The sequence below is a fragment of the Orcinus orca genome, chromosome 6 (assembly GCF_937001465.1).
Source record: "Orcinus orca chromosome 6, mOrcOrc1.1, whole genome shotgun sequence".
In the NCBI taxonomy this organism is placed as follows: Eukaryota; Metazoa; Chordata; class Mammalia; order Artiodactyla; family Delphinidae; genus Orcinus; species Orcinus orca.
Genome location: NC_064564.1, coordinates 83,795,958 through 83,813,428, shown reverse-complemented (window position 1 = coordinate 83,813,428; position 17,471 = coordinate 83,795,958). Strand labels below are relative to the sequence as shown.

The 17,471-nt window shown below is 37.9% G+C and overlaps 1 protein-coding gene across 2 annotated transcripts in view; it reads right to left on the bottom strand.

Moving 5' to 3' along the window:
* The window catches only part of LOC101278894 (phospholipid-transporting ATPase FetA-like), a 94,372-nt gene extending 78,693 nt beyond the window's left edge, over window positions 1–15,679 (bottom strand). The window contains exon 1 of one of the 2 annotated variants that reach the window (XM_049710749.1): window positions 15,637–15,679. Coding sequence is in view for 1 of the 2 variants with exons in the window: in XM_004271519.3 (XP_004271567.2) it covers window positions 15,637–15,663 (27 nt within the window). In the remaining variant the exon portion in view is untranslated. The remainder of the gene's footprint in view (window positions 1–15,636) is intronic. The other variant, XM_004271519.3, reaches the window with a different exon arrangement.
* Between the last annotated feature and the right edge of the window lie 1,792 nt (window positions 15,680–17,471).

Here is a 17,471-nt window from a genome sequence, read left to right as displayed (position 1 = left end):
ACAGACTCTAGGTCCATCCACCTCACTACGAAAAACTCAATTTCGTTTCTTTTTATGGCTGAGTAATATTCCATTGTATATATGTGCCACATCTTCTTTATCCATTCATCTGTCAATGGACACTTAGGTTGCTTCCATGTCCTGGGTATTGTAAACAGAGCTGCAATGAACATTGTGGCACATGACTCTTTTTGAATTATGGTTTTCTCAGGGTATATGCCCAGTAGTGGGATTGCTGGGTGGTATGGTAGTTCTATTTTTAGTCTTTTAAGGAAACTCCATACTGTTCTCCATAGTGGCTGTATCAATTTACATTCCCACCAACAGTGCAAGAGGGTTCCCTTTTCTCCACACCCTCTCCAGCATTTATTGTTTGTAGATTTTTTGATGATGGCCATTCTGACTGGTGTGAGGTGATACCTCATTGTAGTTTTGCTTTGCATTTCTCTAATTATTAGTGATGTTGAGAATCCTTTCATGTGTTTTTTGGCAATCTGTATATTTTCTTTCAAGAACTATTTAGGTCTTCACCCATTTTTGGATTGGGTTGTTTGTTTTTCTGATACTGAGTTGCATGAGCTGCTTGTAAGTTTTGGAGGTTAATCCTTTGTCAGTTGCTTCATTTGCAAATATTTTCTCCCATTCTGAGGGTTGTCTTTTGGTCTTGTTTATGGTTTCCTTTGCTGTGCAAAAGCTTTGAAGTTTCATTAGGTTCCATTTGTTTATTTTTGTTTTTATTTCCATTTCTCTAGGAGGTGGGTCAAAAAGGATCTTGCTGTGATGTATGTAATAGAGTGTTCTGCCTATGTTTTCCTCTAAGAGTTTTATAGTGTCTGGCCTTACATTTAGGTCTTTAATCCATTTAGAGTTTATTTTTGTGTATGGTGTTAGGGAGTGTTCTAATTTCATTCTTTTACATGTAGCTGTCCAGTTTTCCCAGCACCACTTATTGAAGAGGCTGTCTTTTCTCCATTGTATATAATTATCTTTTTGAATTTCATCTCCTCTATCAGATTGGTAAGTGTGAAATGCCTGATTAATTTCTGTATCCTCTAAAGCCCTAGCACAGGGCCTGGCTTCTAAGTAGGAGATCAGTTTAAAAAAAATTTTTTGAACTTAAAAAAAGAATAAAGACCAGCAACAGGTGAGTTCATTAAGAATATCAGACCATGGAAAACCTTTCTGAAAAAATACATGTTACAAGATGTCTCCTGCTGATAACTTCATCAAGACAATTGCCATAAAGAATACAAACATTTTATCTGGTGGTGTTTAAAGTCAGTTCCAGGATCTGTACATCTCGCAGTTAAAACCAATCCAAAGACACATTCCCCTTAGCTGCCCTACTTCGTTAGATACAAATATGGCAGCCAAAAAGTGGGGAGCGTCTGTGACTAACATAATGCCAAATCTAAACCATGAGGGATTTTCGGGCCTCACATGTCACTTCTCTGCTGGTGGTCTGTGCTCCATTATTCTACTTCACAGCAGAAGGCAGAACATTTCTAATGCTACCAGGTCAACAAACTGTGGGAATTTAAGTCACTCCAGTATGAGGTTCCCAGTCCCCATATGTCCCCAGGAAACCCTGGCTTTGAGACTAAACTGGGAACATCCCTGGATCACAGTGCCAACTAGAGTTGTCAAGTGGTTTTCTCACATCATATGGGGTTTTATTGGGTCTAAGGAGAGTCACAGAGGGATCAGACTCAACTCAATTAAACTAAACCCAAGTGAAAAGAATCACATTGCCTTCCACTCCCACCAGGAATGTCTGGGCTGGGAGCCATCCTGGACCTTGCATGGCCTCTCAGGGTCACTCTGATTCTGAAAATTACAGAATTTCACAATTGGAAAAGCACTGGGAGACATCTGATCCATCCTCCCACCCAGAACAGTCATTCCCTGTGTTCAGCAACCCTGGCCACCTTGCTTAAATACTTCCAGTGAAGAAGAAATCACTGTCTCTTAAGACAGCCTCTACATTTTCAGACAGCTCTATTTATGAATTCCTTTATTCATTAAACTTCTCCTGACTTCTATAAGCCCTGAAGGCAAGCAAGCACCAACAGTAGGGCCTGCCTAAATTCTACCTTTATCTTTTCCCATTTGGTGAGCACTGACATGAACAAGCATCCAGCCCTTGAGTGTGCTACCTTATATATTACCCTTCACTCATCATCACCTTCCATCATGTGGTAATGTGGTCAAGTGTACTGGGTGCTGTGCCCCAGGGTCCTAAGCCCTGAAATCTGGCTGATCCACCTACTACCTGAGCAGCAACCAATAAAACGAATTATGAGCACCTTACTTGTTTTTCAGCACAGATCTCGGACATCTTAGCTTTGCTGCTTGCGCTGATTCTTTTTCTTTCTTTTTTTTTTTTTTAACATCTTTATTGGAGTACAATTGCTTTACAATGGTGTGTTAGTTTCTGCTGTATAACAAAGTGAATCAGCTATACATATACATATATCCCCATATCTCCTCCCTCTTGCGTCTCCTTCCCACCACCCTCTGTATCCCACCCCTCTGGGTGGAGACAAAGCACTGAGCTGATCTCCCTGTCTTGCCCTGATTCTTAAATGCACTCCACTGCAATCTTATTCAACCTCAAACCCTTTTACGGATTTCAATTCTCTATTTTATCTCTCAGAGATTTACAATAACCTTACTCCACATATTTCAATTCCAGTCCAACAAATCCAAATCATGTGTTGCCGAACTGGTTGGGCCTACCCAGACAAATGTTGTCTAAAGCAAGAGTAACAGTTCTGCTCATTGCAGTTCTAACAACAGATTGAGCAGGTGGGCACAGTTATTTATTCTTACAGGTTTCCTCAGCAACTCTAATGAACAGAGAATCCTGACAACCCTGAATTTCAGTAACTTCTGATGGACTTCTGGGTTATGCTTAGTGGTCAGTTGTACCATTGAACTCAGGAAGCTGTGTGGTGCTTGATAAGGAAGCTACAGGATCCAAAAAGACATATATAGTAGAATTTGCGAGCCAGATTTTAAACATGCTCACCCATGCCCTTGAAAGAAAGTTAACAAGAATTCAACATTCATGAATGTTTAACCATCTATGGAAATATTCTCTGAAGTAATCTGCTTAAGAGATGATTTAAAAATGTGCTGATAAGATTAAAGTACAGCCTAAATAAATCTCAGCATGGGGCTTAGGTCCCTTTCTAGAAAGGGAGGCATGAAGTTAAAATAGAACTAATCTAAGAGAAGCTCTACTTATTAAAACCAACATGCTGGTCATGACAGAGTGAAGAAGTGACAGTTTTTAGAACAGAAAAGACTGAAACATTTATCACTATTTCAACCACTGCCTGGGGAAAAGTTTCTATGATTATAATGCCTATCAGAGTTACTTGGAAAGAAATATCACTAGAACAGAACAAACTATCACACTATCAGAATACCATATCTTAATGTAAATACCACACAGCTACATCCAGTTTTCTTTGTTGTAATTCTGGGATCTCGAATTTGGTTTCCTGGGTAGAGGTGACCACTAGAAGGCAATGCCCTGAACGTTACAAGATTTCCCATGGTAAAACTTCTAAATTAGCTGTTTTGTTGATAAATTGTTCTTTCCAGAAAGAAAAGAGTGAACTGATCCCCTGGGACCTGTTCACTCCTAGGACAAGCTGTAAATTGAACCAAATTTGTAAACCCTGGATTGGTGATGACTACATCAGGATATAGATTTGAGAGGCTCGACCTTGGCAGTTTGTTGTCTCAGTCTCACTCTCTCGCCTCTTCACAACAATATGGTATTTTGTAAAACACAATGATTAGAGACTCAGGAGATCTAAGATTTTAATTCAACCCTGTTAAGACTACTCTGAGTCTCAGTCTTCTCATCTATACATGAGAAGGTTGGACAAGATAATTTCTACTGCCCCTTCCAGTCTTGGAATCATTCTTGTTATTAGAAATAACAAGATTTCAGTAAGGTGCCTAGTTACAAAATAAATTTACAACTAAACAGCCTTTCTAGATACTTATAAAAAGCAGTTGGAAAAAAAATGGAAAAAGTGCCATTTAAATAGCAACAAGATTTAAAACATCTAGAAATATGCCTAACAATAAATGTACAGATCTATACAAAAAGCCACAAAGTTTTACAGATGGCCACAGAAGAAGACATGAATTAACAGAGAAATATCATGTTCCTGAATAGGGAGACTCAACATTGCAAAAATAAACTGTCCACCAGATTAAGCCATAAATTCAATGTAATCACAACCAATGGAACTTTTCTGAACTTGAATAAATAATTTTAAAATGTATCTGTAAAGAGAGCACTCATTCACTACCTTTTCCAATCAGGGTTTCCTAGAGAAGGTATAATTTCATGAGTTTTTTGAATAAAAGGAAACACTTGTATGCTTTCTGAGGGCAAAAAACCCCAATTTATATTTGCTTTAATACATCATCAAGCCTAGCATATAAAAGTAGTTCTGTAAACCTAGTATTCTCAGGTTTAATAGTTGTGTAAAGTCAGCTTTCATGAGCAACCTTGAAAGCTCACACTGTAGAGTGATTTTATGGAAGCATAAATCTGAATTGGGTGCTCTGTGAAGTTAGTATGCAGTACTCAGTAAGATAGTAGGTGAGCCTAGCTGACTGCCTAGAATTTGCATCTCAAAGAGGCTGATCTTTTTGTGTGTGTCTATTAGCTATCATTTATGTAGTAATTTTCATTTAAGACCCAGAGGTTACTTACCTTTTCAGTTATATTTTATTTTATATTGATTTATTTTTATTCAATTATATTTTATTCTATGGGAAGAATTACACACTACAATGATATTCACAAAGTTAGTGACACCTGACAATCTCATTCATGAATGGATGCACGCACGTACATACACACACATGATGGTTGGCTGGCCATAAGGCTCTGAAGAAGCAGAGGAAGAGCATGACAAGTTCAGAGTGGCAACAAAAGTGGCTAGGGATGAATGGTCAAAGATTAAAAAGAAAATACAGATTGGGGGAAATGAAAGGAGACCGCAGAAACTTGTTGAAGTTTAAATGAAGTGAATAAGGTTACAGAGAGATTCACTAATTCTTTTATCAAAGGTGTCAAGTATTACACTAGGGCTAGGGAATGCAGAAAAGGATCAGACACTATCCCTATTACTGCCTTGAAGTGATAGTAGGGGAGACATACAAGAAAAAATTGCTATATAGTGTGGTGGGTAGTATGACAGAGGTAAGGACAGTGTGTTGTGGATGTGCAAAAGTGGAACATCTAAAACAGATTGTACAGATCTGGTAATGTTTCTTGGAGCACATCCTGAGCTGAGTTTTCAAGCACAAATATAAGTTAGCTTAGTGAACATGGTAGACAGAGTTTTCCAGGCAGGGGTGAGGAACAACTTATGAAATGGCATGGAGTGAAGTACACTGCAGAATGCCACTGAATACTTTAAAAGGTGAGTTAACATGATCAGACTTGTGATTCAGAAAGATACAGCATCAGAATGGAGTCTAGCTTGACTGATGGCCAGGAAATGAGATAAGACGCTACTATTTGTAATCCAGAGGAAAAATAATGAATAGGTGAGTTAAGGCATTTGTAATGGGGATGGGGAGAAGGCGTTACAGTTGACAGTTTTTATATATGAGGTAAAAATCAACAAAGTGGAATTTATCTTGGTGAATTTACTAAAGTCCAGGATCTGGACTTCAGTTTTTAGACTCAGGAATTTGGTTTTGGCTGCTCATTGAGACTGAATCCATAATTCACATTAACGTCAATAAGGTTTTAGAAGCTAATGTAAAACCAGAATGGTAGATGATTATTTGCAATGAAATAGGTTAACTGCCCCAGTGACTATAATATTTACTTTGGCACATTCAGACATTTTCTCCTTGGAAAAACACATATATGAGAAAACAATCATAATCAGAAGGTTGCTTGATCAACATGGAATTAGAGGTAGGGAAATTAAATTGTGTGTTTTAAACATTTAATAACATCAGGCCACAATGCAGAGAGAGGAATGTTCAAGTTTATGGGCTACAATCTCTCCCTTGGACAGTACTTGCATAGGCACAACCAAAGTAGGCTTCTCACTCTCCTGTTTCTATGTTGTCTTTGTTAACTAATAGCACTTCTATGAATATTCTTTAGACAAATATATTTAGTCAACTCTTAATCTGTCCAGCTGGACTTTTATGGGTGATTGTTGGGTAGCTTTGCCTTGATTTGTGTTGATGTTACCATTTAATTCTCAGTTGTAAATCTAATTTCCCTTATTTCCAAGATCTTAGAGATGAAGGTGGAGGAACAACTGACCTCTCAGTCACCATTTACTTCCTACAAAGTTCAGGTGAAAGATGAAAAAGACAATGGAACAGAGAGGGAAATGGGTAGGATCCAAACAAAATGTAGTTTACAAAGAGAAGGCTCTTAAAGGCAATTAACCATAGGCTGAATACATAAAATTTCATAATTCAAACGAATCAAATTTATATGCAATTTACATATGTATATCAAATAATCACACTGTACACCTTAAACTTATACAGTGTTAAACATCAATTATATCTCAATAAAGCTAGGGACAAAAAAAGAACCAATCATGTACATGTTATAGTGAAATACATAAATGATCAAGAGTATGAATGGGGAAGATAATTAGATCTAATGATACAAACAGATATAATGCAAAAATGATAAAATAGGGGAGGGGATAGTAAACAAAATGCCAAAATGGTTCTGAGGGAGGAGTTATTGTAAGTAGAGAAGTCAAGAAAAGCTTAATGGGGAAAGTGGCATTTGTCTTACAGTAGCAGTGAAAGTCTTGGTAAAAAAGATTCAAATCATTTTTTCCCTTGATAATCACATAACCATTTTAATCAAAGATATGTCATATTAATTAAAAATTTATTACTTATGAATAATTGTATCTAGTTATGAAAAACTTTACGGATATAATTTGAAACATTTTTTAAAATGATAGATACAAAGGGAAAAGATAAGCAGAAAAGTAAATAAGGTGTCAAAGCTTAGTAATTGTGCATAGACCTCTGTGGTCCCAGGATTTTATTGTTACTCAAGATTTCCTTGTTTGAATGGCTCATACAACTCAATAACAAACAAACAACCCAATCAAAAAATGGGCAGAAAACCTAAATAGACATTTCTCCAAAGAAGACATACAGATGGCCAAGAGGCACATGAAAAGATGCTCAACATTGCTAATTACTAGAGAAATGCAAATCAAAACTACAATGAGGTATCACCTCACACCAGTCAGAATAACTATCATCAAAAAGTCTACAAATAACAAATGCTGGAGAGGGTGTGGAGAAAAGGGAACCTGGTGGGAAAGTAAATTGGTGCAGTCACTATGGAAAACCGTATGGAGGTTCCTCAAGAAACTAAAAATAGAGTTGTCATATGATCCAGCAACCCCACTCCTGGGCATATATCCGGACAACACTATAATTCAAAAAGATACATGCACCCCTATGTTCATAGCAGCACTATTTACAATAGCCAAGACATGGAAGCAACCTAAATGTCCATCGACAGATGAATGGATAAAGATGTGGTATATATATACAATCGAATATTACTCAGCCCTAAAAAAGAATGAAATAATGCCATTTGCAGCAACATGGATGGACGTAGAGATTATCATACTAAGTGAAGTCAGACAGAGAAAGACAAATACCACATGATATCACTTATATGTGGACTCTAAAATGTGACACAAATGAATATATCTACAAAACAGAAACAGACTCACAGACATAGAGAACAGACTTGTAGTTTCCAATGGCGAGGGGGTGTGGGGAGGGATGGGTTGGGAGTTTGGGATTAACAGATGCAAGCTATTAAATATATGTATAACTGAATCACTTTGCTGTATACCAGAAACTAACACAACATTATAAATCAATTATACTTCAATAAAATAAATTTTCAAAAAAAGATTTCCTTGCTTAGATCTTTTGGAGGTCAAGCAGTTTTCTTAGTAGTTGGCTCTCTCAAAGGGATGACCAAGAAATTGAAAAAAAAAATTTCTTAAAAGATATGTTTGGTCTTACCAACCCATGGATTTCAGAATTTTATAATTATACAATTCATTAAACTTCATTTTATTGCTTTAAACCTGCTGGATCTTTTATTTTAGTAGGAAAAGATTTAATTCACAAAAGCAGTAACTAAGGGAGTAAAAACCTCTCAACTGTTATACTTTTCTCCCCCACCTGTTCCATCTCTCTTCATTTCATACTCTCACAAACCCTCCTCATTCTTTATACAGAACATTAAGTAATGCTCTTTGCATCTGATCATCAGAGCTAGATTAATCAGTGCTCTTTAAGAAACTCCTTTAAATCTGTGAACCATGAATAAACCACAGATCACAAACCTTTTGAAGACTTTGTTTTTCCTTAGCACAAAAACTATAACAAGAAATAAGAGAGAATCTCATCATTTACATTTGTTTAGGTTTCATAGTTTATAAAAATCATCTCATTAAGCTTGAGATATAGGGAAAGATAATTACCCATTTACAGTTGAGAAAACTAAGGATCTGAGAAATAGTAAGTGGAGAAAAACAGACCTGGGAGTCATGCCTTTTGATTCTAACCCCTGCAGTCAGAAGGCCCATTCCCATCCTTTGGCTGAACATTTCTCCACTTTTAACCAGAGATTCTTTTTGCTCTGTACAGTGTCTCCCATTTGTTCAAGAAAACGAAGGTCTAATCTCCTCGGCTATCTTGCCTGAGCCACCACATGTGGCCACCCAGGTTGTACACTGCATATCTTTACTGGTCACCATTCACAGACCACAATGGGAACTGTGTCCCTGGAGTTGTACAGGGTCATGATACTGGTCTTCACTTTCCTAAATACCTGCTTACAAGGCCTGTACTAGTACTTCTATCTTTAGTACTTGGTCGGTCTCATAGTAACAGCGTGGCAAACCCTCAAGTAGTCATGCTCAGAGAGAAGACAGTGGTATGGGAAATGAAATATTATACAGAAGTAGCTTTGGATCTGTGACTTTTTTAGTAGCAGATTTAGTTTCCTAATTATGTTGGGTTTAGTTCATGCCAAAAGTGTTTAAATTGGAAACTCCTTAAGGACTTGAGAATGAAAGCAAACATATTAAAGGCATGTTGACCACTGGGCAGCCAAAACTGATGACAAGTGTCTGTGAACTAAAAGCTTAGGCATTTTACTTACGTAGGCAACAGGAGAACTCTATTATTAAATTTAAGAATCAAAGAGGTAACATTAATTCACAGCTCACTGTGTTGTCAGCACTTACATATCTTTTTTCATTTAACCCTTAAAATAACCTTATGATTTGTATACCATTGTATTGTTATTTCCATATTACAGATGATGAAACTAAGGCACAGAAAGGCTAAGTAACTTGCCCAACATCACTCGCTAATAACTGGCAAAGCCAGTATGGAACACAGGTAGTCTGATTTCAGAGCCTGTGCTTTTAATCACCGTATTATGATTAATATCAAAATGTATACAAACAACTAGGGGATAACCAGGAGTAACAGGAAAAATGTGGGAGAAAAGCTGTGAGAAATAAGATATAAAGAGAGAGGAAGCCCTCTTCTATTCTGTGTTCCCTAACGTGCAGTCACTCTGTATTATAACAACCCCTCATCCATAAAGTTCATATTTGGTAGATAGCCAGCAGTAAGCAACAAGTAACCAATGAACAGCCAAGGTAGCAACGTGAAATCTATGCACTAAAGTTAAGTATTTCACTTACAGAACAGTTTCTTAGGCCCTTAGAATCTATTTTTTACTTATTTTACACACAATTGTAATAAGGAGAATGACTGGTTTATAGCTCCAAAGAAGACCAGACACAACGAATTAGAAGAATTCAAGGGATAATACAGGCAGACATAACAAGAGCAAGAAGTAAAAAGAAAGAAAATTACACAAAATAAAATGCAAGAATTCAAATATCACCAGTACTTTGGTTTTAAAATACATCCACAAATTCTTTGGTACTCCTCTCTTCAAGAAGTGGAGCTTCAGCATGGGCTAGACCCAGTGACTCTTCTAACAAAGAGAATATGGTGGCAAGTGACTTTGAGACTAGGTCATACAAAGCACTGCTGCTTCCTCCTTGTTCTCTCTCTTTTATTACTGGCTCTGGGAGAAGGGAGCTTCCATGTCATGAGGATGTTCAAGCAGCCTGTGGAAAGGCCCATGTGGTGAGGAACTGAGGCCACCTGCTAACAGCCAGCTGAGTGAGCCGTGTTGGAAGGGGGTCTTCCAGCTCTAGACTTCACATGAATACAACCCCTACCTAAAACCTCATGAGAGACTGTGAGCCAGAACCACTTAGCTCAGCTGCTTCTGGATTCCTAACTCTCAGAAACTGTGAGGTAATAAATGCTTGTTATTTTAAGCTGCTAAGGTTAGAAAGTGTTTCATCTAAAATGGTTAAAATAGAAATATTGCTGATTAGAAAATACATTTTGTTATCTGAAAAAAATAATTTATTTCCCCATGGTGTTTATGTAGTTTTTCCCTTTTGCCATTCCACTCACTGGGAATCTTAACTCTTTGTTAGTCTATAACCTTGAAGGATGGGAATCATATTTTCTTTCCCTTTGCATACCTTCCAAAAAGCCTAGGGACTGAGGCTCTACACACAGTGAGAATTAGATTACCCTGTCTTTATGTAGAAGTAAGGGGCCATGAGATATTTCAGGTTATTTTCTTCTCTTTAAAAAAGTTCTTTTCCACAATAATACATTAGTACATTCTCATTTTAAAAAATTCACACAAGACAGAGGTGTATAAAGTAAAACATTAAAGTCCCTTTTCACAATATCCACCACTGCAACCCACTCCCCCTTCCAGAGGCAATCACTGTTAATGGTTTGGTATTCATCTTTCTACAACTTTTCCTTTGCATTTACACACATTTATACAAATACAGTACATAGTTTCAGAATTTTTTTTCGCAAATGGGATCATATATTATTATTCTGTAATTTACTTCTTTCACTCAGCAGTAAGTCTTAGGAACCTTTCCATGAAAATAAACATGTATCTACTTAATTCTAAAGTAGATATAATTTATTTAACCATTTCCTTACTGCCTGACTTTTTTGTGGCTATAAAGAATGCTGCAATGAATATCCATCTACATGGTGTTTTGTTTGTTTTGTTTTGCTCAACATCACTAATTATTAGAGAAATGCAAATCAAAACTACAATGAGGTATCACCTAACACTGGTCAGAATAGCCATCATCAAAAAATCTACAAACAATAAATGCTGGAGAGGGTGTGGAGAAAAGGGAATACTCTTGCACTGTTGGTGGGAATGTAAATTGATATAGCTACTATAGAGAACAGTATGGAGGTTCCTTAAAAAATAAGAATTTTTTCTTATTTTTTAAGAAAAATAAAATAAAAAATAGAATAAATATAAATAAATAAAATAAATAAAAATAAATAAATAAATAAAAATAAAATAAATAAAAAATAGAATAAATAAAAAATAGAATTACCATATGACCCAGCAATCCCACTACTGGGTATATACCTGGAGAAAACCATAACTCAAAAAGACACATGCACCCCAGTGTTCACCGCAGCACTATTTACAATAGCCAGGCCATGGAAGCAACCTAAAGGCCCATAGAGGACTTCCCTGGTGGCACAGTGGTTAGGAATCTGCCTGCCAATGCAGGGGACATGGGCTCGATCCCTGGTCCGGGAAGATCCCATATGCCACGGAGCAACTAAGCCCGTGCACCACAACTACTGAGCCTGCACTCTAAAGCCCGTGAGCCACAACTACTGAGCCCACGTGCCACAACTACTGAAGCCCGCATGCCTAGAGCCCGTGCTCCACAGCAAGAGAAGCCACGACAATGAGAAGCCCGCGCACCGCAACAAAGAGTAGCCCCTGCTTGCTGCAACTAGAGAAAGCCTGCGTGCAGCAAAGACCCAACACAGACAAAAATTAATTAATTAATTAATTTAAAAAACATAAAAAAGAAAACTATTGGCAAAGATGTGGAGAAATTAGAATCCTTGTGCACTGTTGGTGAGAATGTAAAATGGTACAGCTGCTTATGGAAAACAGTATGGTGGTTCCTCATAAAATTAAAAATAGAATTAGCATACTATCCAGCAATTCTACTTCTGGGTATATACCCAAAAGAATTGAAAGCAGGGAGTTGAAGAGATATTTGTATACTCATGTTCATGGCAGCATTATTCACAATAGCTAAGGAGCGGAAGCAACCCAAATGTCCAATGACAGATAGCTAAATAAAATGTTATATATAGAGAGAGAGAGATAGATAGAGATATATACAACAAAACATTATTCATCCTTAAAAAGGAAGGAAATTATGACATGCTACAACATAGATGAACCTTAGGAACATTATGTTAAGTGAAATAAGTCAGTTATAGAAAGATAAATACTGTATGATTCTACTTTTATGAGGCACCTAGAGTAGTCAAATTCATAGAGACAGAAAGAAGAATGGTGGTTGCCATCCCAGGGGCTGGGAGTTGGGAGAAAAGGGAGCTACTGTTCAATGGATACAGAGTTTCAGTTTTTTGGGTTTTTTAAAAAAAATATTTATTTTTGGATGCGTTGGGTCTTCGTTGCTGCGCGCGGGCTTTCTCTAGTTGTGGCAAGCAGGAGCTACTCTTTGTTGCGGTGTGCAGGCTTCTCATTGCGGTGGCTTCTCTTGTGGAGCACAGGCTCTAGGTGAGTGGGCTTCAGTAGTTGTGGCACGCGGGCTCAGTAGTTGTGGCGCACGAGCTTAGTTGCTCCGGGGCATGTGGGATCTTCCTAGACCAGGGCTCGAACCCACGTCCCCTGCATTGGCAGGCAGATTCTTAACAACTGCGCCACCAGGAAGTCCTAGAGTTTCAGTTTTAAAGATGAAAAGTGTTCTGGAGCTGGTTGGTGGTGATTGTTACCTAACAGTGTGAATGTACTTAATGCCACTGAACTGAACTGTACACTTAAAAATGGTTAAGATGGTAATGTTGTGTGTATTTTGCCATAATTAAAATATTTCTTTAAAAAATTCTGTTTCCTGTTGCTAGTCTTTTTTTTTTTTTTTTTTTTTGCGGTACGTGGGCCTCTCACTGTTGTGGCCTCTCCCATTGTGGAGCACAGGCTCCAGACGTGCAGGCTCAGTGGCCATGGCTCATGGGCCCAGCCGCTCTGCGGCATGTGGGATCTTCCCGGACCGGGGCACAAACCCATGTCCCCTGCATCGGCAGGCGGACTCTCAACCACTGCGCCACCAGGGAAGCCCCATGTTGCTAGTCTTTTAATTCTATGAGGTCCACTTTGATCCCCGGCCTAGTGCTTTGAACTCAACCTTCCTGACTGAACTTTGTCTGGGCCTGGAACTCCTTGAGTCCCTCAACATTCACCTTTACCCAGACTAAGGTTCCCCTTTTCTTGGAGCTCTCTTGTCAGTCCACTTATTTTTAATCCAATACTGTTTCTGAGACTCCCAGTTTGGGTCCTGTTTTTGGACCCCCCTGAAGAAAGATCTGAGAAATAAAGCACACAATTCTAGAATACAGACTATCTTTACTGCAGGCATAACTCTAAACTTAATGATGTTCAATATATATTAAAAGCTTGGGAAACAATATTTATGGAGAATTGCTTGAAGGATATACAGCTTATCTACTTCTTGGGATGAGTTAGCTTGTTTGCTTGTTTTTTTGTTTTCTAAGCCAAGGCTCAACAGATGAGCTCTAGAAACTTTGTGAATCTTCTAAAATTGTCTATACCTGTGCATTTTTTCTGGGGAGGGGTCCTAAGCTTTTAAAAGATTCTTAATATGCTTTGTTATTTAAAAAAGAGAAGAGCTGAGAATCTTTATGTACTCTAAAACTTGTTGTTCCTTGGATTGAGACAGATCATCAAAGCCTTACCTCAATCAAATTGTTCTGCCCCAAGCTCAGAATGGCTTTTACTGAACAATGCTTTGGCACTATGCCAACAGCCTACATTAAAGGACATTAAAGGAAAACAGCTTCGGCCCTAAAAATGTGTTTAGGTAAATACTACAGATTCCAATAAAGACAAAGAGAGCAAGACAAAGATGGGCACAGATCTGCCTGGATATCTCAAGATCTTAACCAGATAGGATGTCTGTAAAGGCACAAATGTGCTGATGTCACCATGAGACAAGAACAGATTATGAATAGGCCAAGAAGGGTAAAATTCCCTATGGAAGAATTACGGTCAAATCGAACACCAGTACTAAAAGGTTCTTCCTTCATAAACTCAAGCATGGGATTTGGAGAGCCACCAGTGCAGACATTAATGGCAATATGGGGGTAAATGTATATAACATCTTGCATATACACTGAGTATACATAAGTTTAAAAAGAGTTGAAACTACATAAGGTTTCATGTGAAATTTTTAACAACTCTCCCTTCTCAATCTCAGGTTAATTCTCTTTTATATAACCCTCATATTCCTCTATTTAGCTAAAATCCATCCATCCATCCTTCAAAGCTCAGCTTTTAAAATTATAACAACAAATGTAGTTCCAGTGGAACTGATTTTATTTTACTAAAGCAAAAGCAACCTCCTCTCCTCCTCAAACACACTCCCATCACTCTTTCACTGTTTTTCAAATTCTTTAAAAGCATGTATGTGCACAACGAACTACAAGAGGTTTTCCTTCTGTTGGCGAGAACCCTCCCACACAACAATCAATAGTTATTTGGTTGGAATTATGTGAAGAGTTTAGTTCCAGACCTTGGTAGAAAGTCCAAGCTTTCTCCAAAATAGCCATAGCAGAAACTAATATTAATATGATAAATTATCATACTAAGGATGCAAAGCATATGGCCTGGGATCGAAGAAATTAGTTATTAAGTTGGACCTCTATAAGAGAAACAAGTTCAACAAGACCCTTTTGATCATCTTACCTTAAGCTCACATGGAAAAACGAAGAATGTTAGGAGGAATATTCAAATCATGATTCATCTTATATAATATCAATAATCCCAATTAATTCCGTTAGCCCAGTGAAAGTCTCTGTTGGACTATTCCTATTTCCCCTTGAAAGTTCATGGATGAGAAACACCCTCTCACCTTTAGCTTTTCCTAAAGACACTTCCACCATGGTTATCATAGCAGACCTTTCACTTTCTCTCTTAAATACCTTCAAAATTAAAGCACTTACCTGTCTGCCTCAAGTCTTTAGGTAGAACATCCCTCTCATTGCCCTCTAAAAAGAACACTGAAACATTACTCTCAAATGTGAATTAACACCGTCAGTGGTTATAACCAAAGACTTTCTATAATAATTTCAACTTTATAATTTTTTTCCTCCCACCTTTGCAGCAAAAATAGTCTCAAGTCAGGTCAGAGGGAAGTCAAGTCTGAGTCTTGCACTAAGAAGTTTCTTGGAAATCCAAAATTGTAAGAAACTTCTTGGTGAGCTTCAGTTCAATCCTATGAATGCTCTGAGAGTAGAAGCTGTCAGTTTCCTGGCTTTGTGGGTAGAACATGGTACAGTATAGTACTAAGCAAATACTATTATTGATTGTTGAAGTTGGGATATCTCAGCAGATATGAACTGAGCACTTACCTGAAATAAAAGGTTTATGTATTTCATCTCAGAGAAACATCACCTAAGAATAAAACAAAAACTCCTTGTCAGTTAGCTCAGGCCCTGCTGATATAATAATACCTATGCAATTTATCAAAATTTACTGTGTGCTGGACACTTTACTACATGATTTATGTAGATCACCTTGTTCAATTTTCACTAACATCTGGGCCTAAAAAGAGGATATTATTCTTTTCCACAGATGAAAAACCTGAGGCTTAAGAAGGTTAAGTGACTTGCTCAGGGTCATACAGAGTGGTGGAGTCACAGTGATAGAGATTTGAATCCCTGTTTGCCTGACCCCTCTTGACCATGATTCTGTAACATCCCTCTTATAGATTTGGCCCCAGATGAAGAGGTGCTTGTCAAGTGGGCATCTATGGCAGTAACTGAGAACTGTGGTCAAATACATAATTCAGAAGAAGTATAATTTAAAGCCTTGAATGCCCAAGTGCTCCTCTTTGATAGAGCTGGCACTGAGCTCAGGATGAAATCCACCGTTCTACTATGTCCACACATTTCATCATCCATTATTTTGTGAAGCCTTAGGAGTTCTAAAATGGGATAGGAGAAAAAGGAATTGGTAGTCAGAGCTTAAAGTCCTAAAAAAGTGACTGCAGAAGCCCTACTGGTATGTGTTTTGTAACCTGGACTCTTGTGTAAAATTTTATCTGAATAGATGGCTTTGCTAATTTAAAATAATAAAACCTTGGTTCCACAAGGGGAGTTTTTAAAAAATCTCGAAACCCAGCATGCATCCCAGACCAACTAGATCAAGTTTATGCGAGTTGCAATTTTCAGTGTCAGGTGATTCTAATATATCGCCAAAGTTGGGAACCGCTGCAATAACCTAATCTGCGCTTCCTCATTTGAGATAAAAGGAGAATAAGACCCAAAGAACTTAAAGGAGATCAGGACCAGAAACAGTGTCTCTTGACTGCTAGCTCTCCATGCTGTATTGTTCGCTCTCCTCAATCCAGAATGAACCAACTGTTCCTCTAAGGTACAGAGTGCACAAACCAAAATTATTATGTAACTTCATATTATCAGAGTTCTTGGCACCTTTAAAGAGTACTTTATATACATTCTCTCTTTAGATTCTTATACAGGGGAAGTAGGCAGTGCAAAACTTCCATGTTTTAGAAATGAGGAAATCAAAGGTCAATTAAGTTAACTCACAGTAGCTTAAAGATAGGGGCAGAATTTAAATCTTTATATTCTAACTCCTGGATTAAGTAAATTAAATTTGGCAAGTGTTTATTGAGTGCCTAGTACGTGTTAGTTAAGACATGGTCAAAGACACAAAAATAAGACATCATCCATGCCCTCAATTAGTGTACAATCTTCTTGGAAAGACAGAGACAACTAAAATACTGCACTGCCCTCACAGCAAGTTCTTTTCTGACCCACCTCCTAGATTAATGGAAATAAAAACAAAAATAAACAAATGGGAAGATGGTTTTTTGGGGACCCTAGTCCGCCATCTCCTTGGTCTGCCGGCTTTCTGAATAAAGTTGTATTCCTTGCCTCAACACCTTGTCTCCAATTCATTGGCCTGTTGAGCGGCGAGCAGAGTGAGCTTTGACTTGGTAACACACAGAGCAGTTCAATCCAAGCTTTTATTTCTAAACGTGGCCATGGCCAAGCAGCAAGCAAAGAACCTTCCAGGTAAAAGACCTACTGCTGAGGAGACCGTCAAGATGGTGGAGGAGTAAGACGTGGAGATCACCTTCCTCCCCACAGATACATCAGAAATACATCTACATGTGGAACAACTCCTACAGAACACCTACTGAATGCTGGCAGAAGACCTC